The 23,887-nt window shown below is 41.8% G+C and overlaps 1 protein-coding gene across 3 annotated transcripts in view; it reads right to left on the bottom strand.

Annotated features, from left to right (window-relative positions):
• The window catches only part of SWT1 (SWT1 RNA endoribonuclease homolog), an 87,220-nt gene that overhangs the window by 41,557 nt on the left and 21,776 nt on the right, over positions 1–23,887 (bottom strand). For all 3 annotated transcript variants that reach the window (XM_062211500.1, XM_062211501.1, XM_062211502.1), the window contains exons 7-13: positions 23,217–23,318; positions 22,390–22,578; positions 18,412–18,505; positions 11,733–11,878; positions 9,711–9,874; positions 7,447–7,585; positions 3,460–3,611 (exon numbers count right to left, since the gene is read on the bottom strand). In XM_062211500.1, the coding sequence (XP_062067484.1) occupies positions 3,460–3,611; positions 7,447–7,585; positions 9,711–9,874; positions 11,733–11,878; positions 18,412–18,505; positions 22,390–22,578; positions 23,217–23,318 (986 nt within the window). The remainder of the gene's footprint in view (positions 1–3,459; positions 3,612–7,446; positions 7,586–9,710; positions 9,875–11,732; positions 11,879–18,411; positions 18,506–22,389; positions 22,579–23,216; positions 23,319–23,887) is intronic.

Below are 23,887 nucleotides of genomic sequence, written 5' to 3'. Positions count from 1 at the left end.
GGATTTTATAGCCACTAAACTGAGATACCCTATCTTTGAAGGTTATTTATTGCTCAAGTTAATGAGACATTACTAAATATTTAACACATGTACAAAATCTAATGCACTGTACAAAACTGTTGAAAGCTTTTTTGTCAAAGACCAAGCTAAATCACAATAATCAAGTTACTGAGACAATGAACTGTTGCTAACTTGAAAACCACGGAAAAACACTTCAGCGCTCCAGAGCTGGAAACCAAGCAGGCTGTTTCACACGAAGGCTTCATGCTGAGGGGAGAGAGCTAATGAGGACACTGGATTCTGTGCCACTCACACTCAAGAACCTCTTGCTAATGTAGCAACTGCAAAGTCGAGATCTAGTGATAAATAACTATGCAACAGTTCAATAGTTCTAAGTATGCAGTGGGAAACCAAACAGCAGGAATACCTTTACCAGAAAAATACCACTAAATGTCAACATCACATTTTCAGGGAACCTCCATCTTTTGGTGTCCAGTAGATGGACAGAACTGAAAACTTTTAAATTTAACTCACTGTTAAAATACTTTAAATATTAAAATAATTTTAAAAAGTATATTTTGTCTCAATCCTAAATTTCATTTTATTCTCAACAATCTTAATGCAAATAAAGTTAAGCCCATAAGTATACTGGAACTCTCCATCTCAGTCACTACTTTATTTCACTAAAGATACTGCACAGGACTCAACGCTGGGATGGGAATGAGGTACCATATCTCTTCCAACACAATCCTAATACAGCGCTCAAGCCCCTACTAAGGAGCTTCTGTAAGTCACCCTTGCCATTAAAAACAAAAACTACCAATGTTTTGAACATCTCAAACCAAAGATCATTTCATCCCTTTGTCAATTCCTTCCTCAAGAATTATCACATATTCTCTCTCTTCCCATGGACTCAGAGGATGCAGGATACTAAAATATCCACTCCCCCCATTCCTTTCCCTTCCTGAACAATGCCCACATGTATGTGTGCTTTCCTCACCTTTAAGTAAACTTTATCACTTTGTAAGAAAAAAAAAATGAATTATGTATTTCCTGCTAGTTTATAAAAAAGATGCACCTTTTACTTCACAAGATAGTCTCTTAGCAAGTAAGTTCTTTTCTCACCAACTATAATGAAGGTTAGTTAGTGTCATCAAATCCTTGGCTGACTTCATAGCTAGTAGCCCTATCTGACCATGAAAAGATCAATGAGGAAAACCTAGCCAATTCTGTGCCTTCAAGAAAAAAAAGAACATGTTTTCTATATTAAAGTCCCATAATACCTCCTCTAGTAATAGTGACACTGAGGTATTTTGAGCAGTTTCTGGCACATAAAGCTCCCAGAATTTTCTGCAATTGAAATTAGACTTTACAAATAAAATATTACTGGGGACAAAATTTACATAGGTAAGTTTAGAAAGAGTAAAAAGGTAATAGTGTTAGGATGATGCGTAAGAATCACATGAGGAAACATGTTTAAAAAAATAGGTCAAATGGTTACATTTGGGGATGGCACTGTGGTGCAGTGGGTTAAGCCATCACTTACGATGCCAGCATCCCGGACTGGAGCGCTAGGAGTCCCTGCGGCTTCACTCCAATGCAACTTCCTGCTAATGTGCCTTGGAGCTCCTGGTTTTAGCCTGGCCCACACTTGGCTGTGGTGGCCATTTAGGGACTAACCAGCAGATGGAAGATACCTGCTCTCCTTTTCTCTGTCAGTCTTTCATTTAAATACACATGTTTTTTAAACGGTGAAGCTTAGGAGCTGGTGCTGTGGTGCAGAGGTTAAAGCTTCCACCAGTGATGCTGGCATCCCATATGGGTGCCAGTTGGTGTCCTGGCTGCTCCACTTCTAATCCAGCTCCTTTATAATGGCCTAGGAAAAACAGTGGAAGATGGATCAAGTGTTTGGGGCCTTCCACCCACGTGGAAGACACGAATGAAACTCCAGGCTCCTGGCTTCAGTCTGACTCAACCTTAGCCATTGCAGCCACCTGGAGAGTGAACCAGTGGACGGAAGATACCCTCCACTCGCCCCCACTCTCTGTAACTCTTTCAAATAAATAAATATTTTTAATAACTGAATACATGACAAAGCTTAAATCAGGTTTACAGATGAGATGCTTGTATCACTTCAATGTTAATGTCCTGATTAATAGTACTGTAGTTCCAAATGATTTTTTAATGGAAATTTTTGGGAATAAAAGGAGTATTATTATATCAGTGATTTACTCTCAAGTAGCTTAAGAAAACACTATGGATAAACAGGTAAACAGGTGGAAAGATAATAAAACAAATATAGAAAAACACTTGAGGACTCAGTAAAGGTTATACATGTACATAAAAATTCTTCGTATTATTGCCAACTTTTTCATAGAGTTTAAAGTCTTTTTTTTTTAAAGATTTATTTATTTATTTGAAAGGCAGAGTTACAGAGAGAGGGAGAGACAGTGACAGTGCCAGAGACAGAGAGATATTCCATCTGCTGGTTCACTCCTCAAGTGGCTGCAATACCTAGAAGCCTGGAACTCCAGCCAGGTCTCCCACGTGGGTAGCAGGGCCAGACAACTGAACCATCTTCCATTGCTTTCCCAGGTGCATTAGCAGGGGGCTGGATCAGAAGTGGAGTAGCTGGGACTTGAACAGGAGCCCATTATGGGTAATCCACTACACCACAACACCAGCCCCAAGTTTGAAGATATCTTAAAATAAAAAAATCAAACAAGAACAACATTACTGGGCACCACTGCCTAAAAAATACGATTCAACAAGCATTTATACAGCTTGGCATCTGCATGTTTAAAAAACAAATTCTAAGTGGTTTTGTTGGATGTGAGGCCCACTGGCCTAGCTAGGGTACTAGAACAACACATAGCCTTCTATGAATAATATAAAATCCAGCAACTGTTGTGACCCTACTTCCATAAAGGGATGTGTGTGTGTGTGTGTGTGTTTTAAAGACTGATTTATTTATTTGAAAGGCAGAATTTACAGAAAAAGAGAGAGAGCAATCCTCCATCCACTGATTCACTCACTTCCCAAATCACCCCAACAGCCGGAGCTGGGCCAGTCAGAAGTGGGAGCCAGGAGCTTCTTCTGGGTCTCCCACGTCGGTGTAGGGGCCCAAGGACTTGGGCCATCTTCCGCTGCTTTCCCAGACCAACAGCAGGGAGCTTAATCAGAAGTGGAACAGCTGGAACTCAAACTCGCACCCATACGGGATGCCAGAGTCACAGGTGGCAGCTTTATCCACCGCACCACAACACCAGCCCTGGGATGTGTGTTTCATAATTCAGGGTAAGAGCTGCTTATTTTCCATTTGATTCACTAAGCATTTGCTGAATGCTTTTAGTGTGTTAGAACAAGCTAGAATCAGACTATCCTTGACCTGACGCTGTCCACTGACTCGACTCTAGGACACGATTAGCTTGTCTGAGAGGCATTCCGAAGGTATCTTACCTCTGCAAATGTTTGGAGCAGCTTGTCCACTTCAGCGAAGGCCCGTGGAAGAACACCATCGTAATCTGACCTTGTACTAAAAGCATGTAACAAACTCTTAGAATCCTGAAGCAGGAACTTCACTGTTGTAAAATCCACTGCGTTATTATTAGCTGGTAACAGGAAATCAAGAAGAAAAATAAGAATGAGCATACAACACGAACATGTCTTTAGAACACCAATTAATTGAAATCTACAAACAGTACACATATAAACATACATGCCACTCCGAATTTATCCCTCTGGAGTCAAAAACAACAATTAAACAGACTTAAATTACAACTAAACCCTCGTAGACAAAGTCCTTCCAGCTGATCCTGTATTCTGTTTTCCGGTCTCAGACATTCCCTCAAAATGGTCAACTTCAAAAGTGACTTTTTTGCTTTCAACTTTAAAAGCAAAATCAGTGATACTTTTCAGAAAAGATAGCTCAAAGTTGAGGGTGTTTCACATGCAGATTACCATGGAGGCGTCAGGTTAGTCATACATGAGTGGCAATCATATATGTGGTACATCACATAGTCAGTGCAGGCATCATGTAATGATTTGCCTTCAATTCCACGAAAAATATTAGATTTACTGGAAATGTGTGATCTTTCTGTACAAAACTTGAGCCACAAATAAACAATGGCCACAGTGAAAAGACAAGCTAGCAGATGTTCTTACAAATCATAGAACATCTAGAAATAAGAAATAAAGTGTATCAAATTATATTGATTCTATTATACTCTGAAACTTACACAAGAATTTGCTTGTGAAATCCTGAAGGGGCAAATGAAATTCAAAAGTTTAATTTTAGTAACAATTTAATAATTGAATCCACAATGTTCAGGAACTCTAATGTGATCATCACAGCAGCCACGCCTAGCAGCGTAACTCCTGACAGGAACACGTTCAGTTCATCCTGAAGCCAACGACTAGTCCAAATGCCTGTGGGGAAAAGGCAGCTGGGGATCCAGGCCATGGGCCCCAAGAGCATGTGGAGTGTCCAAGCAACATGTAACTGGACACAGCGTCTTCTAAGGGTATTCTCTGTGTAAGAGGGCTTATATCCCTGAATTAATCATTTGGTCTCCATCACAAAAATTACTAAGATTGGCAGAAGAAGGAAAATAACAATGATAAATTCGGATACAGACACAACAAGAAAAGAAATCTACATTTGTACAATAGCTTCATGCTCAATTAAGGCCAATAAATAAAGTTAATATATATAACAAAAATCACCAAAAGTTATTAGTAATTTTCTATACAATTTTCTGTGAATAAGGATATGTGTTTGGTATACTGAAATCAAACACACAGAGTATCTCAACAGCTGAGGATTTTACTTAAGATAATGAACAGTGAGTGGGCATTTAGTCCAGCTGTTTAGACACCAGCATTCTACAATGCATCCCACATCAGAGTATTCGGGTTTGATACCCAGCCCCAGCTCCTGACTTCAGCCTCCTGCCAATGCAGACCCTGGGAGGCAAAATTGATGCCACAAGTAATTGGGTTGCCACCCACATGGGGAACCTGAATTGAGGTCCCAGCTTCAGCCCTGGCCCAGACCTGGTCATTGCAGACATTTGGGGAGTGAACCAGCTGATGAGAGCTCTCTATATCCCTCTTTTTCCCCTCTCTCTGCCTCTTAAATAAATAAAATTTTAAAAAATTATTTTAGAGGTGGAAATACTGTTATAAGTCCATTACACACTCTTAGGAAGTAACTAAACATTACCTATCAGGTCCTTCTAGATCAAGGACCAAAAAATTATGCACAAAATGATGGCAAACTTTTTAGCAGAAGGCACATTTTCACCTTTATCCCTCTCACCTGTCAGAGCAAAACACTGCCTACCTCTGGAAAAACAAATGAAACATGGGAACTGGACATCCCATTTTTAAATCTAACCTTGTTCAAGATTACACACAGTTAGAAGAATAAACTAAATTATGCTCCGAGAAGACAGGGAAATATTTCCACAAGTTGTGTACAACAGCCTTGAGGACATGCCCAGTGTGCTGTTTGATGTCTGTTATATAACAACACCCTTAACAAATAATTTCTGTGGTTAAGGGCACTGACAGGTAAGTGTCCTTCTTTAAAAAACACTAACTTTCGGGGCTGGCACTGTGGCGCAGCGGGTTAACACCCTGGCCTGAAGCACCGGCATCCCATATGGGCGCCTGCTCGAGACCCAGCTGCTCCACTTCCAATCCAGCTCTCTGCTATGGTCTGGAATGCAGTGAAGGATAGCCCAAGTCCTTGGGCCCCTGCACCCACGTGGGAGACCTGGAAGAACCTACTGGCTCCCAGTTTTGCATTGGCGCAGCACCAGCCATTGAAGCCAATTGGGGAGTGAACCATCAGATGGAAGACCTCTCTCTCTGCCTCTCCTCTCTCTGTGTAACTCTGACTTTCAAATAAATAAATAAATCTTAAAAAAAAAATTAACTTTTAAAAATAGCTATTCATCAAACAGCTACCATGGCTAAGACATCAGAGACCAACCAGGAGCTTTGCATCCTCTAGAAGGGACTTCTAAAGCTATGAACAATCTTCGGAGTTAAAATGTCACAAAAGAGAATGAGGTACATCTGCCACAGGGCATGCTCCCACCAACCCCCTAAACTTTTATTTATTTGGTTTACTTGGAAGGCAGAGAAATCTTCACTCCCCAAACGCCTACAACAGCCAGCACTGGGCCAGGCCAGAGCTAGGAACCAGAACTCACTTTGGTCTCACTCTGGGTGGGTTGCAAGGACTCAAGCAGTTGAGCCACCGTGTGCTATCTCCCTGGTAAGCATCAGCAGGAAGCTGGATCAGAGGCAGAGCAGCCCAGGCACAAACCAGGTCCTCCAGTATGGGAGGTGGGCATCCAGAGCAGCGACTTGAATGCTGTGCCAAATGTCTGCCCAAGCAGAGAATCTTTCTTTCTCAAATTCTACATGGACTACACATATATCAACAGATTTTTTTTAAAAAGTTGCTCTGTGAAAGTTAGGGTCCAGGCACCACCTACTAAAACTCTCCACTGATCTTTCCACGCCCATCCTGGGCACGCAGGTACTTTAGGAAACCTAAGGTTCAGTTCAGCGTGGTCAACAATCCACCGAGTGGTTCGCTATTATCTCATCAAGTTCTAAATTCCACTATGCACCAAAGCCAACAGTTTCCTATTCCTTGTCCAAATAATTTACAGAGAAAGCTTGATACACAATTGTAAAAATTAGTACATAAAATACACTCAAAGTTTGTGTGTTATACACAGTGAGAAATGAAAACTATATAAGTTTATTTGCAAACCCAGAATATAAAATATGGTCTTAGGGAGCGAGCGCTCTGACGTAGCAGGTAAAGCTGCCACCTGCAGTGCTAGCTTCCCATATGGGCACCAGTTCAAGACCTGGCTGCTCCGCTTCCAATCCAGCTCCCTGCTGTGGCCTGGGAAAGCAGTAGAAGATGGCCAAAATCCTTAGGTTCCTGCACCCGTGTGGGAGACCCATGTGGGAAGAAGCTCCTGGCTCGTGGCTTTGGATTGGTCCAGCACCAGCCACTGCGGAGTGAGCCAGTGTATGGAGGATAACTCTCTCTGCCTCTCTCCAGCTCTGCCTTTCAAATAAATAAATAAATCTTTAAAAAAAAAAAAAAAGTTAGAATCATACAACCTTACTCTTAAAAAAAAAAAAAAAAACCACAGTTTTAGGTTTTCAAAGTTGACATTAAAAATGATCTATTCACAATACCTAGGCACATCAACAATGACACCATTTATAGTCACAGCTCTATGAAAAGCATTCAGATGCCACAGTCTCACTTTAGGAATCAGAAGTATAAATGATTACCCACTAACTGACAATGTTTTCCTCAATTCATCTCCACATCCTATGGAATGTACCTGCTAGTCCGACTCAATACTTTAACGCAATGCTGCTAAAGAAACAATGAAAGACCCGTACCTTTACAGAGATTCTCGTACACGCTCTCAACAGTTAAAAGCAAGTTCTTTTCCGTAATTAATCCAAATACAGCCAACCAGTGTTTTCTAAAGCATCGCAATAAATGTATTAGCGTCCACGGCGGTTTCACGTACAGTATCTAGAAAGTTTTTAGAACAAATTAGCATCTGTGGATTTATTCTTGCTATTATTTAAAAGTATTTAGGGGCAGGCATTCAGAGCAGCGGGTAAGAAGTCACCCGGGACAGCCATACCCCAAGTCAGACTGCTCGGGTTTGCGTCCCGATTCTGCTTCGTATTCCAACTTCCTGATGTACACACTGGGAGGCAGCAGGAGGCTCAAGGAGTTGGGCCCCAGCCACCCACTGAAAGACCCACACAGAGGTCCCAGCCCACACCTTCAGCCTGGTCCAACCCTGGCTGCTGCACGCATTTGGAGAGTAACACTGGACAGAAGATCTGTCTCTGTCTCTCACTCTCTTTCTTCTTTTCAATTAAAAGAAAATAAATAAAATTCAAAATACCTATTTAGGAATTCCTACATATATTAATGTGAAAGGTAGTTAAAATTCTTTTAAAAGATCTTTTCTTAAAAGCCAATTATAATTTTAGATACTAATTCCATTGCATATTGCTTTTATGAAACTTGTATAGCATTCAACTTTACAGTTTTAAAATTATACATACAAAAATAAAGATCAGACAGGAAAAAAAAATTTTAAAGATTTTATTTATTTATTTGAGAGGTACAGTTACAGATAGAGGGAGAGACAAAGAGAAAGGTCTTCTATCCACTGGTTCACTCCCCAAATGGCCGCAATAGCCAATGCTGGGCCAATCCGGAGCCAGGAGCCAGGAGCCTCTTCTGTGTCTCCCATGTGGGTACAGGGGCCTAAGCACTTAGGCCATCTTCCACTGCTCCCAGGCCATAAGCGGAGAGCTAGATCAGAAGAGGAACAGACGGGACCTGAACTGGCGCCCTTATGAGACATCAGTACCATAGGCAGAGGCTTAGCCTACTACGCCACAGAGCCAGCGCAGGAAAAAGTTTTAATCAGCAAAGTTCTTCAGTCTACTTTTTAACATGGTAATCTCTATGACAAAATCAATCTATTTTAAATAACTGGGGAAAAGCTATCTAGAAAAAATTGTCAAATATAACTGCTTCAATGTTACAAAGCTATGTTTATAAAGATCTACAAAGAAAAATAAAAAATAAAGCCATGTTTATAAAGAAAATTGATCATTTAGTTCTATTAATACTATTTTAATTATTTGTATTTCTCCTATAAATATGCAATTTAAATCAATTCTCACAGTATCTTCTGATCATTCTTCAACATCTTGGTTGAATCTTCCAAAAACGTAACCAAGGGGCTGATGATGTGGTGCAGCGGGTCCAGCTGCCGCCTACAACGCCAGCACCCCTGCTGAGTACTGGTCCAAATCTCAGCTGCCTGGCTCCCAACTGAGCTCTCTGCTATTGCACCTGGGAAAGCAGCGAAAGATGGCCCCTGCTATCCACGTAGGAGACCCCGACGGAGCTCCAGGCCCTGGCTTTGACCTGGCCCAGCCACCTGGGGAGTGAACCATGAATAGATCTTTTTCTCTGCATCTCTGCACCTCTGTTACTCTGGCTTTCAAATAAGTGAGTCTTTTTTAAAAATATACATATCATACACAAAATTTACAAATATGTATATATAATCAAGTAGCAAACTCACTGTATTAGTAATGTTAGAATCTCCCTGAAGAGCTGGAATGGACAGAAGCTATAACTGATGGAGCAAGACGTTTCTCCTAACTATAAACGTGAACAGCAAGCAAACACTAAACAGAACTTTTAGGACCACTTTTGCTAAAGTTGACTGCAGAAAATATACATATCTAAAGAAAATTCAAAATATGTTGTTAATATGATCAAATTACGCTGGTTCTCCCAGTTACAGGCACAAACCAAAATACACACTTCTTGAATCCACAAAGGAATACATATAGCTTGGGGAAATTTCTTATATTAGACATTTTGACAGTACTCAAACTAAACAGGAGCAATTTTTCTGAATTCCATTTAAGCTCCATGGTAAAAGCATTGTCCTGCCCTTTAAGAAATGTCTATCATCTATCTAAAAGTTTGTTCAGAACCTTGAAGAAAAAAGTGTAATGTGATACATATTACAATGCATATGTTCTTTAAACAATTATTTCTTAAGATAACAAAATCAATGAAGAAGAAATTTTCAACTAAGAGTTGAACTAATCACCTCCATCCAGAGGTTTCCAAAAGCGATTTTCATCTCTGTTTCTAATATTGAAGATAAAGCTGTTCCAAGAGACTTTTCAAGATCAGATATGATACTCTCCAGCATAATGGACAGCCCAGAATTCGTGGGTTCTTCCTCATGGCTCTCTTCCAACAGTGCTGCTTCTTTAAAACAAATAGGTAACAGGCTTTTTTAGGGCTCTAATAGTAAATGTTACACATATATAATAAGTATTTGGCCATATATAAAGGTTTTATATATATAATTAATCTTTGAATTACCTAGAAGAGAGAGGTAGTTTATTTTTAAAATAGTCTCTACTATAGTGGTTTTAGACCTCATACAATTAGGGCAGAGGCTCAGTACAGCAGTTAAGATGCCACTGGGTACCGGTACCTGCATCCCATACTGGCATGCCTGGGTTCAAGTCCTGACTCCACTCCCAACTAACTCAGCTTCCTCCTAGTATATACCTTGGGAGTTTGGTCTCTGCCACCCACAAGGGAGACTTGGAAGGAATTCTCATCTCCCAGCATTGGCTACAGCCCAGCCCCAGCTATTGTGGGCCTTTGGAGATTGAACCAGCAGACAGTAGCTCTCAAAAAAAAAAAAAAAAAAAAATCCAAATAAATAAAATGACACTAACGTAAATGGCAAACTAAAAACACGCTACCCCTGAAAAAACTGTAAACCAGAATATTCTGTTACTCCTTTCCAATGTCATTTTGCATTTTATAATAAACGACATGCTATTACATGCTATTTCCAAAAAGCGCCAATAAGCAGTATGTATGTACATATCAGTATTTAGAGAAGGACACAGAAAAAGTAAATACGTATTAGAGACTTCAATAATTATTTTCCCCATGGAATGAAAAGATGGGATATGCTTATAAATGATGTCAGACTTAATATACTATTCCATCAAACATCAAGCTACTGAAAAGATTATTCTACTGGAAAAAGAGATAAAAGTATTGCCTTTTCTTTAATTATTTGTATAAAATTTAAAAAAGGAAAATCATTCCTAATGTTCTGTTTCTCTATTAACTGAATTCTTAGTATATTGAAAGAAGCGGCCGGCGCCGCGGCTCAATAGGCTAATCCTCCGCCTGCGGCGCCAGTACACCAAGTTCTAGTCCCGGTCAGGGCGCCAGATTCTGTCCTGGTTGCCCCTCTTCCAGGCCAGCTCTCTGCTATGGCCAGGGAGTGCAGTGGAGGATGGCCCAAGTCCTTGGGCCCTGCAGCTGCATGGGAGACCAGGAGAAGCACCTAGCTCCTGGCTTCGGATCTGCGCAGTGCGCTGGCCGCGGTGGCCATTGGAGGGTGAACCAATGGCAAAGGAAGACTTTTCTGTCTCTCTCTCTCACTGTGCACTCTGCCTGTCAAAAAAAAAAAAAAAAGAAGAAGAAGAAGAAGCTATGAAGCTAATTTTCAAAAAAAACTAAAATATTCTTTCTACTTCAAATGAGTATCTCCTGTAGCTAATACTACTTTAAAAGGTGTTCTCTACAAAGAACAAAATTGCATGCACACAGTGATTACAAATATGGAAAAATGTGTAAGAAATATTAATAAACGAGTAAATCCCTAATGTTACCAAACACAGTGGAGAGGCTTTGGCTTACAACAAGCCAGTCTGTACTGCATGAGCAAACGGGAAAGAGCGTGAAGTCTTCCATCATGAAGACTCTCAAAGCAGCAGCAATGCTGCTCAGCCTGACTGGATCAGCACAGACTGTACACACGCACCAAAATGTCACTCTGTAGCCCATAAATGTGGACAGTATAGACAGTGAAAAGCTAAATTCATAAAAGAACACATAGAAGGCAATATTATTAATTAGATTTTCTTTTGGGTTATCATTTTCATTTAATTCTAAAATTTACGTGCTGGAAAACACTCCCAACATGATTTTTTTTTTAATTTATAAGATTGAAATTTATTAATTACAGATGTCATCAACAATCTTAATGCATAAAATTAGATATATTTCTAATTATTCACAGTAAGAATACTACCTGCTTTCAACTGTTGCTTAGAAACACAAGGCTGCTGACACACCTCTGTGTTCTGAGACAAGTCCAACAACTCTGCACTCAATTCTTCTTTACTGAGTGACTTCACACCACTCATTAGGCCTTTGTTTCTTAAATTTCTATCATCCCTAAGATGGGGGTTAGGAGGAAAAAATATTTTTTTATAAGATAAACCAAATGGCAACTCAAAAACACGGGATCTGGTCCAGCGCTGGTGACTCTTGGCATACAACAAAGGATCACATTTTTTAAAAATATGAAGATAAAGGACTGTATGTAAAGTCACATTTCCTGAGCTTTAGGTTACAATAATAATAATAATTTATCTGCTGAGTGTTTCCCTGGTCTCAAGCACCTTGCTAAGTTCTTAGATACACTGATTCGGTTAGTCCTCACAATCCGTCTCTGAGAGAGGAGTGGTACTCATTTCAGGGTAGGAAACTGAGGTGTAAAGAGGGCACATGACTTACCTAAGTTATAATCACCCAAAGAGAAATAAACACAGAGTCCTAATACAAGAAGTAACTTATGTAGAACAATCACCAACATACTCAGAGTGAGTAGAAGACAAATAATATGAATTTGTATTTGCTCAAAGAGCAAGACAGTGAATGAGGCCAGGTAATGGGGTCACAGAGAAAGACAAAAGCATTAATAAATGGGAAAACACTCAATGACGTCTGACCAGATCTGCATTTATTAAATTGTTCTGGAGCCCAGCCGGCTTCCAGCTTCTGCTAGGGGCAGAGTTGCTTGGTCAGACTAACCTTCCTACAGATGAGAATTTATAAAATCTGAACAAAAAAGGGAATTAATTATTTGAAGGTATTAATGAGCATTAAATTGGAAACAGAACTAGTGAGAGGGGAGTCTGCAAGACATAGAAACTGCACTTGTGAGAACTACAAGTTTCTATCTTTTGGCCTGAAGGCATTTCCCAATTCATCAATGGCTTAGGAACACAGAACGTCACGGCCTTAGTGGCTTGAAATGTAGAGAACTGTGTTTAAGAATGACCTGGGGGAAACTGAAGGGAAGAAATCAGAGCAAGTAAGCCCCAAAATCTCCACATAAATTCTGACCAGCAGAAACACCACACTGCTAGGAGAGAAAGCAAGCAACACAATCAGACTCAGAGGTAGCACAGACACTGAAGCTGCAGAGAATTTAAAATAATTTTGATTAACAAGTTAAAGGCTCTAATGGAAAAGGTCAATAGAATGTAAAGGCAGATAGTTTCAGCAGACATGAAAACCCTAAGAATGAAGTGGACATGCTAGCAACAGAAGTGAAGACGGCTTCTGATAGGCTTGTCCAAAGGCTCATCAAAGGGGAGGAGAAAACAATCAACAAACTTGAAGACAGGTCAAAAGAAACCACTCGGGGCCGGCGCTTTGGCACAGTGGGTAAATCCGCCGCCTGCAATATGACATCCCATATGGGCTCTGGTTTGAGTCCCAGCTGCTCTGCTTCTGATCCAGCTCCTGGCTAATGCACCTGGGAAAGCAGTGGAGTATGACCTAAGTCCTTGGGCCGCTGCACCTGCGTTGGAGACCCAGAAGATCCTGGCTCCTGGCTTCAGATCAGCTCAGCTCCAGCTACTGCAGCCATCTGGGGAGTGAACCAGCGGATGGAAGACCTCTTTCTCTCTCTCTTTCACTCTCTTTCTGTCTCTACCTCTGTCTGTAACTCTTTCAAAATAAATAAAATAAATCTTTAAAAGAAAAAAGACTTGATCTCTTAAAAAAATCACTTAAGGCCGGCGCCACAGCTCACTAGGCTAATCCTCCGCCTTGCGGCGCCGGCACACCGGGTTCAAGTCCCGGTCGGGGCACCGATCCTGTCCCAGTTGCCCCTCTTCCAGGCCAGCTCTCTGCGGTGGCCAGGGAGTGCAGTGGAGGATGGCCCAAGTCCTTGGGTCCTGCACCCCATGGGAGACCAGGATAAGCCCCTGGCTCCTGCCATCGGATCAGCGCGGTGCGCCGGCCGCAGCGCGCCAACCGCGGCGGCCATTGGAGGGTGAACCAACGGCAAAAGGAAGACCTTTCTCCCTCTCTCTCACTGTCCACTCTGCCTGTCAAAAAAATAAAATAAAATAAAAATTAAAAAAATTATAAAAAAAAAATCACTTAAACTAAAACAAGAGAGAATGATGTTTTTTTAAAAATACATCCCAGAGTTGTGGAACAATATATATACTGTTGTATGAGCCTTATTCAGCATTGTCAAGCAGTATATTATTTGAAGGTAGACCAATACCAAGTATAAAATGAGTATTTTAAACACCAGGGCAACCCCAAGAAATTTTTTCAAAAAGGTATAAATAATCAATAATGGAGATAAAACACTGTAGAAGAGAAGTAGCCAATAATGGAGATAAAACACTGTAGAAGAGAAGTAGCCAATAATGGAGACAAAACACTGTAGAACAGAAGTAACAAACAGAAAGTAACTAGAAAAATGGCAGCCGTCAATCCAGCTAATTAGGTGAGTGTGGTCTACATTCCCCATTGAAAAGACAGAAATGATTAGACTGCACAAAGAGAACTACATGTTATCTGCAAAACTTAATTTAAATATAAAGACATAGATTAAAAGCAAAAGGATGAAAAACGATATACCACATAAGTACTAAACAAATGAAAGCTGGAATAGTTACATCAATACTTGACACAGGAGACTTCAGATCCTGGAATTCTACCAGTAACAAATAAGGTCATGCTACAGTTTGACTATGATTTGGTCCCGAAGTCATGCATTTAATCCCCAAAGTCATACATTACTGGTACAAAGAGGGCAGAAACCTAACCCAATTATGGGGTTTAGGAGGTGAGGTGCAGTAGGAGGTCCCTACTTCACAGTGGATGTGTTTTTATAGAAGCCTGAACTGGGCCCAGACGTTTCACTGTCTCCTTGCCCGTCATGTGACCCTAAGCCTCCACACATCAGATGCCAGACCAGCGCACTTGCTTGATCTCAGACTGTGAACCCAGGGAACCTGCAGCCAAACTAAATCTTCTTCCTTTATAAAACTAGGGTGCCACAAATACTTAATACAGACAAAAAGCTGACCAGTGAAGAACATTATACAATGATAAAGGGGGTCAATTCTACAAGAAGACATTCTTTAAAAAAAAAAAATATTTATTTTATTTATTTGAAAGAGGTAGAGACAGAGCGAGAGGTCTTCCGTCTGCTGGTTCACTCCCCAGCTGGCCACAACGGCTGGAGCTGCGCTGATCCAAAGCCAGGAACTTCTTCCAGGTCTCCCACGCAGGTGCAGGAGCCCAAGGAGAGGCAGAGAGAGAGAGAGGTCTTCCATCCGATGGTTCACTCCCCAATTGGCCGCAACGGCCAGAGCTGCACCGATCCGAAGTCAGGAGCCAGGAGCTTCTTCTGGTCTCCTGCGCGGGTGCAGGGGCCGAAGGACTTGTTCCATCTTCTACTGCTTTCCCAGGCCATAGCAGAGAGCTGGATTGGAAGAGGAGCAGCCAGGACTAGAACCGGCGCCCATATGGGATGCCGGCGCTTCAGACCAGGACTTTAACCTGCTGCGCTACAGCGCGGGCCCCCAAGAAGACATTCTACACAATTCTAAGCTCCTTGCTTCTGGCTTCAGATTGGCTCAGCTTCAGCTGTTGCAGCCATTTGGAGAGTGGACCAGCGGATGGAAGACCTCTCTTTCTCTCTCCGCCTCTGCCTCTCTCTACCTCTGCCTTTCAAATAAATAAATATTTTATAAAAGAAAAAGAATAAATGGAGAAGAGCAAGTATGAAAACAGAGTGCTTAATTAGTCTTAGGATAGAAAAAGGAAAAACAACATGGCCTGACACGGGATAGTGTCAGGGAGGTAAGGAAGAGCTGACCCAGAGCACTGAACAACTGACTGCAAACAGAGTGTGGACAGAGAGATGGGCATGGAAATGACCGCCAGCGTCTGGCTTCGGTAAATTGGAGGGAGATGGTATTTTTCCCTGAGATGAAGAACAATGTAGCCGAGGATCAAGAGTTCACTTTGGAGAAGACAGGCTTCAGATTTCAACCAGACGTCCAAGGAGAGACATCGAATGAGTGTGGGATCTAGTAGTCCAGAGTTTAGAAAAGGGGCCAGCGTTGTGGCACTGAGGGTTAAAGCCCTGGCTTGCAAGGCCAGCATCCCATAGCGGCGCCAGTTCGAGTCCCGGCTGCTCCACTTCCAATCCAGCTCCCTGCTAGAATGCCTGGGAAAGCAGCAGAGGAAGGCCCAAGTGCTTGGGCCCCTGCACCCATGGAAGACCTGGAAGAAGTTCCTAGCTCCTAGCTTCACATCAGCTCAGCTCCAGCCATTGTAGCCATTTGGGGAGTGAACCAGTGGACCGAAGACCTGTCTCTACCTCTCTCTGTAACTCTGTCTTTCAAAATAAATAAAATAAAACTTAAAGAAAAAGTAATATGAGGGGCCAGCATTGTGGTACAGGGGGCTAACCCACAAAGGCAATCCCACATGAGCACCAGTTAGCAGGCTGGCTGCTCCACGTCTGATCTACTTCCCTGATAATGCACCCGAGAATGCAGCAGATGATGGCCCAAACCCTGTGCCACCATGTGGGAGACCTGGATGGAGTTCCGGGCTCCCGGTTTCTGCTTGGCCCAGCCCTGGCCATTGTGGCCAACTGGGGCGTGAACCAGTGGATGGAAGACTTCTTCCTCTCTGTCACTCTTTCTCTGTAACTATGCCTTACAAATAAATACATAAAGGAAGAAAGGAAAGAAGGGAGGGAGGAAGGGAAGTAAAGGGAAAGAAAGAGGGAGGGAAGGGAACTAACACGAACTGGAGATACCCATGCTCGCCCAGCGGTGGGACTGTACATGTAAGGAGACCACTCAAAATGACGCACGGCATATAATGTAACAGCAGTTTTCCATCTTACTATCATTATCAACCGATATTATCGACATCAAGATCCTCCATTTAAGTAATAAAAACATTTTCGTGGCTTACACACTATACATAATCACCACCATTTATGGGAGTGGGGGGAGAGCAGATGGACCAAAAGGGAACAGCCTCGGGGCTGGCACTGTAGCACAGCAGGTAAAGCTGCCACCTGCAGCACTGGCATCCCATATGGGCGCTGGTTCAAGTCCCGGCTGCTCCATTTCTGATCCAGCTCCCTTCTAATGCACCTAGGAAAGCAGTGAAAAATGGCCCAAGTCCTTGGGAACTTGCGTCCACATGGGAGACCCAGATGAACTTCCTGGTCCCTGGTTTCAGCCTGGCCCAGCTCCAGCTGTTGCAGCCATTTGGGGAGTGAACCTGCAGATGGAGGAGCTCTCTCTCACTTTGTGTCTGCCTCTGCCTCTCCCTATCTGTAACACTGACTTTCAAATAAAATAAACCTTTAAAAAAAACCAAAAAGCAAAAACACAGGCTCAATACCTGGACCTTGAAATCACTACAAATTTTCATTTAAAAAAAAACAAAAAAGTCATACCTACTAATCCCAAGAAAGTATATACCCGATGGAGAACTGATAAAATCTGATTGTGAACTGAACTCCAACAGTAACAATGGGAGGAGCGTCTGGTCTGGCGGTTAAGACGCCAGTGGGATGTGTATCTCCCATAGCAAAGGCTGGATTCACATCTGAGTGTGATCATCAAACTGCAAAAACTCCAATTTGTAATGAACAGAAAGATTTCAAACTAAAGTTTTTCTTCTATTTCTTCAGACCCTTTCCTTAGACATGGTGGAATACAATTTTGTTTAGCATTGCATTAGTTTTTATCTTAGACCCAGATTATGAAAATGTTAGTGGGGAACAAAGGAGGAAGAAGGAACGAGGGAAAACCCTGAGGAATCTCTGAGTAGGGCCCTGGTCGAAGTCCTTAGTAGGTGTTATCTAATCAAACCCAGACGTCGAGTCAGGGATGAAGACCCTCTCTCTCATTACACACAAGGAAACTAAGCTAAGCAACCGCTAAGGGGCCAAGACTGCTGACATGAATGCAAGACTCCAGCCAACAGTACCCAGAACCCAACTGCAACATAAATTACCCCCCCACACACACAAGGAACCACAGGTCTACAAAATTCTGTAAGACTGCGATTTATGAACTGTTTGGGGTGATACTGTCTTTCCCTGCCTTCTCCAAAGTTTTCTGCACAGCATATGAACTTAACTAAAAGGTACTTTATTATTTGAGCTCTCATTCATTTAGGCTCACATTATAACATCAGATATAATGAGCATGCTTCCTAGCAGATTCAGAAAATTAGGTTTTGGTTCTTAGTATGGTAGAGACAGTATGATTTAAAAAAATATTTGGTAGGACTTATTACTCAAAACAAAGACTGGGGCTGGTGTCGTGGTGCAGCAGGTAAAGCTGCTGGCATCCCATATGGATGCCACTTCATGTCCCGGCTGCTCCATGAGCTCCCTGCTAACAGCCTGGGCAAAGCTATAGAAAATGATCAGAGTACCTGAGCCCCTTCACAAATGCGGAAGACCTGGCTCCTGGCTTTGGCCCAGCCAAAGCTCCAGCCGTTGCAGCCATCTGGGCAGTGAACCAGTGGATGGAAGATCTCTGTCTCTCCCTCTGAAACTTATTCAAATAAATAAATACATCTCAAACAACAACAACAAAAAAAGCAAAGACTAAAATAACTATGAAACTCACGTGCACAAAACAACGAGAGAACAAGGGAATAATTCCTGGTACTGAAGACAGCATTTTAATACTCGATCATCATTGTTCTCATCACGCAATTCATCTGTAAATGTAGCAAAAGCAACTGTCAATCAGCACACTGGAAATCTGGGTTCCACATGAACAATCTGGGCTATATTCCCAAATCAAAAACATCCTGAAGTTTGAAGGCAGTGAAATGACTCTATGATACTCTGACAGCAGACACAAGTCATTGTACATCTGTCCAAATCCACATAATGTGAGTTCTCAGAGCAAATGCTCAATCCAAGGACAGCTCGGTGGTAACAATGTTGTCAATGCAGGTTCATCAACTGTAACAGACGTAGCACCCTAGTGGTTGGAGGTATAATGGGGGAGGCTATGATTATGGGAGTAAGGTAGGAAATAATGGAAATCCATGTATCTTCTACTTAATTTTGCTGTGAGCCTAAAACTACTCTAAAAACTAAAGTCTATTTTAAAAAATTTAGAATAAAGAAAACTTAAGTAAAAAGAAGATAAATGATGACAAAACAATGTCTTGGAAAAACTCTAGATCTACAATTCACATTGCATATAGCTGTGGACTTATAGACTAGCATATGCCTATTAATAAGCTCAAAGGAAAGAATTGGAATCAGTAGGATAAGCTGTTCTAGAATTCAAAAGCTGGGGCCGGTGCTATGGCACAGTGGGTTAAAGCCCCAGCCTGCAGCACCAGCATCCCATATGGGTGCCACTTCCAATCCAGTTCTCTGCTAGGGCCTGGGAAAGCAGTAGATGGCCCAAGTCCTTGGGCCCCTGCACCTGCATGGGAGACCTAGAAGAAGCTCCTGGCTCTTGGCTTCAGATCAGCTCAGCTCTGGCCATTGCGGTCATTTGAGTGAACCAGTAGAATGGAAGACCTCTCTCTCTCTCTGGCTCTACCTCTCTCTGTAACTCTGCCTTTCAAATAAATAAAAATAATTCTTTAAAAAAAAATCAAAAGCTATGAATCCTGGTCTCAACTCAGGTATTTATAGATTGTAAATAAATTATACAATTATATCACACTTAAAAATATCTCAGCTTAAAAAAAAAAAAAAAAAGATGTGCATAAGCTAATCAGCACCCACTCTAAAACCAAAATGAGCTGTAGAAGGAAGGAAACACAGGCCCTAGGCAGAGAACACAAAGAGTAATTTCTAATAAATGTTTATCGGTTGCTGACAGGGTGTCCTCTGGCATTCTCCACGCCTTAAAACTTAAGTCTCTGAGAAAATAACGCAATGCACAGTAAGAGGGCCAAAGACGGCATGTCTCAGCTTCTACACGACCTGCCCCTGAATCTTGAGGGTGCCTGTTAGTAACGCAGATGGCAGGGCACACCCGAGATTGAATTCCAGGTAAGAATTTTTGGAGCCTGGACCCAGATGCTAATTTAAACTCTTGGGGTACCTCTTGCACACTAAAACGCAAGGCGTACTAGCCAATAGACCTCAATTTGCTTCCCAGTGTACATTTTCCCCTCACTTCCAATCCAGCTCCCAGCTCATGCACCTGGGAGAGCAGATGGTCCAAGTACTCGGGTCCCCTGCCAGCCACATGGGAGACTCAGTTATTTGGGGAGTGAACCAGTAGATAGAGATCCCTCTCTCCCTCCCTCTCTCTGTAACTCTGCCTTTCCAATAATTAAAACAAATATTTTATAAAATCAGAATTATCAATACATGGAGCTGGAAAAGTACATCTAAAAGTGCAAGAATGTTCATAAAATATTTATTCATTCAATACATATTTTTTAAGCAATTGCTCAGGAATTTTACAAGTAAACAAAACAAAAACTCTAGAAATTGCCCAGTCTGGTTTTACTCTGGGCAAGGTGCTTCACCAGAGGGAGTCAACGAAGAGTGGATTTCCCGCAGTTGGCCCAGTATACAGCAACACCAAATGCTTAAGAATATTATATTATGTAAGAATCAGCTCAAATGGCACCTCTACAGCAACCAGCTCTGTTCACCTAAACCACAAAAACACATTCACATAAAATAGCAAGATTATTCATGTCTCGGAGAACTTAATTTCCTCAAGGGCAATCATTACCCTCATTCACTGCTGCAGCCCAGTCCTTAGGAAAATGTCTGCTACAAAAATAGTCATCAGAAAAATGAACCAACAGAAACATAACTAAAGAAAATATAAGAATATGAAACAAATGTCTAACCAAGAGGGTGACATAAAACTTTTATTTTTTGCCCTTTATTATTTTTACCCTCTTATTAAAGAATAGGTAATTTTATAGAAAACTTAGAAAAAGGAAACCAAGTTAAAATAACTCATATTTGTCAGTCAAGTATCACCAGTATTCATCATTTAATTATATGCATAAATACATTTGGGATTATTTCTTATATTTTATAAATCTTGTTTTTGTTTTTATTTATTATTTTATTTACTTAAAATTACATGTCATCAATGGTTCCCAAAATATAGTATTCTCTCATATGGCTACACCAATGTACTTACCATGTCCAATCGTTATAAAGGTAATTTACAATTTTTTGATGTACAATAATGCTTTGAGGAATAATATTTACCTAAACCACTGTGATCAACTCATTCATTTGCTTTGTTTTGTTTTTTTAAGATTTTGATTTATTTGAAAGGCAGAGTTATGGGTCTTGAACCGGCGCCCATATGGGATGCCAAGCACTGCAGGCAGCAGCTTTACCCACTACTGCTACAGTGCTGGACCTCATTATTTCTTAAGATACATTTATACAGGGGGCCGGCAATGTGGCATAATGGGTAAAGTTGCCACTTGCAGTGCCCGCACCCTTTGGGCGCTGGTTGGAGGCCTAGCAGCTCCACTTCTGATGCAGCTCTCTGCTGTGGCCTGGGAAAGCAGTAGAAGATGACCCAAGTCCTTGGGTCCCTGCACCCATGTGGGAGACCTAGAAGTAGCTCCTGACTCTTGTTTTCAGACTGGTGCAGCTCCAGCTCTTGCAGCCATCTGGGAAGTGAACCAGCAGATTGAAGAGCGCTCTCTCTCTCTCTCTCTCTCTCTCTGCCTCTGCCTCTTTGAACTCTTGACTTTCAAGTAAACAAATAAAATCTTTAAAAAATAAGATACATTTCTACAAAGAAAACTTTATTGCTAGGCTCTTTTATGCACACTGTTTAATTATTGTTCTAGAGGCAGTGGGTGTCTGGCTGGGTTCAGGATTCCCATGTCTCAGAGTGGCTGGGTCAGAGTTTGACTCTGACTCCTGATTCCAGCTTCCTGCTGACGCACTCACGGGAAGGCAGCACTGATGGCTCAGGAAGTTGGGTCCTGGGACCAGCACTGTGTGTAGCAGGTAAAGCCACCCGCTGTGATGCCAGCATCCCATATGGGCACCAGTCCACGTCCCACTGCTTTGCTTCTGATTCAGCTCCCTGCCAATGGCCTGAGAAAAGCAGTGGAAGATAGACTAAGTGCTCGCATCACTACCATTCACATGGGAGACCTGAATGAAACTCCTGGCTTTGGCCTGGCCCAGCACTGGCATTGCAGCCATCTGGGGAGCGAACCAGCAAATGGAAGACGTGTGTGTGTGTGTGTGTCTAACTCTTGACTTTCAAATATATACATCTTTAAAAAAAAGAAGTTGGGCCCCTGCCTCTCATATGGGAGACCTGGATTCTCTTAGGAAAAAAAAGAAAAGAAAAGAAAAAGTGCCCAAAGTTCTGTAGTAGTATAGACAAGTACGCACATAGAGGTCCACAGTCCTGCCTGTGAAGTATCAACAGTTTTTCCCAAGTACGGGAAAAGCAGAAAAACAAAAACCCAAGATCCCAAACTAAGCTGCAAACCATCACAACACCCTTCCCATGTCACATTTCAATGCCATCAATTTTTTTAAAGGTTTGCACTACTTCCCTCCAATAATGTTAGTAGCCCAACAAGCCTTAAGTCAGGATGCCCCTTGAGAGAACAATACTTACAAAATTTTTGTGATGCAAGTTGTATTGACTGACCCCACAGTTTCCTGTCTTTACTTTTCAAACTGTCATTGATGAAGTGAACTGCAGGGATAGCTTTGTACTGTGCGTATTTCAATAGTTTTCCTTCTTTCATGCGGTCTAGTTCTTGCACAACAACCCAGGGAATTATTAAGATAAGTCTGTCAAAGCCTAAAAAAAAAATAAGATTTCTTAGGATTCAACATTTAGTGAACTACCAAATCAAATAGTTGTAAGAAAAGCAAGTTTCCCTACTTTTAAGAAATTCACAATAAATGGATATAATACATTTGTAAAATGAAAATTAAAAAGGGAAGTGGCAAAAGTTAAAATAATAATATTGGAGATCAAAAAAATGCATTCAGATTGCTAGTTTAACTTAGGCTATTTTTTTTTTCAGTTAAACTGACTATGCTTAAGAGCACATCCAAACGGAGGCAGCCTTGTGGCATTGCCAAGTTAATCCACCACCTGCTAGCACCCCATGGTGGAGTGCCAGTGCGAGCTGACTGCTCTACTTCTGATCCAACTCCCTGTTGATGTGCCTAGGGAGGAGTGGAAGATGGCCCAAGTGCTTGGGCCCTCTACCCACGTGGAACAGCCGGATGGAGTCCCAGACTCCTCGCTGGAAGCACAGACATCCCAGCCACCTGGGGGAAGAATCAACAGAGGGAAGATCTCCGTCTGCCCCTCCGTGGTTCTTTCAAGTAGCAGATCCCTACAAAGGGGGCAGGGGCACATCCAAGTGGAGAGGTGTCCTTAAGGAAAAAGAAATAACAACCGTTGACTTACATATGTTTTGTAAATACCTGGTATTTCTGTTGTGTTCAAAATTCTAACAAATTTGAGATGATTCATCAGAATATTTGTGTCAATAACAATTAGCAGCTTTTTGTCCAAAGCAGTATTTGCTGGAGAAAAAGAGCACAACCAGGATTTCAGGACACTTGAAAATAGGCTTGCATGGACTAAAATTTTGATATCATACAATACAGAAAATTCAACTAAATTTAAAACCTATGGTTTGTGAACCTATCAGAGAAATCACAGAATCAGCTGGACTCTCAGATGGGTAACAGTCTGGTTCATCTTTGTGTTGCCAAGCAGGTTTTCCTGAGAACTAAGGGTCCCCTGGGCAGGAATCGGGACTCTTGTTTGGGGTCGGGGTGGAAGGGGTGGACTCATCCAGGACCAAGAGGGGAGAAGGTAAGGTCAGGTCTGGCAAAGCAGACACATGTGAGGAGACTTGGAGCCAAGCCTGGAAAACAGCCCAGGAGAGTCTGACAGCATTCCTCAGGGAAGGAAGTCCTCCAGAAAACGAAAAACAATTGCTTCTACTCCGGTTCTTCAGGGTGAAAGAATAGTAATCAATGTTTAGTGATGTGAGACTAATACTAGAAATTGATGATGGGTAGATTTAAACCGCAGGCAGCCTTGCCTCAGCAGTAACTGTTTCTAAGCCCTGTCCTGTGGTACTTTG

Source organism: Lepus europaeus, chromosome 14 (genome assembly GCF_033115175.1).
Source record: "Lepus europaeus isolate LE1 chromosome 14, mLepTim1.pri, whole genome shotgun sequence".
Taxonomy (NCBI): domain Eukaryota; kingdom Metazoa; phylum Chordata; class Mammalia; order Lagomorpha; family Leporidae; genus Lepus; species Lepus europaeus.
The sequence above is the reverse complement of the archived record's forward strand: the minus strand, read 5'-3'. Positions and strand labels throughout refer to the sequence as shown.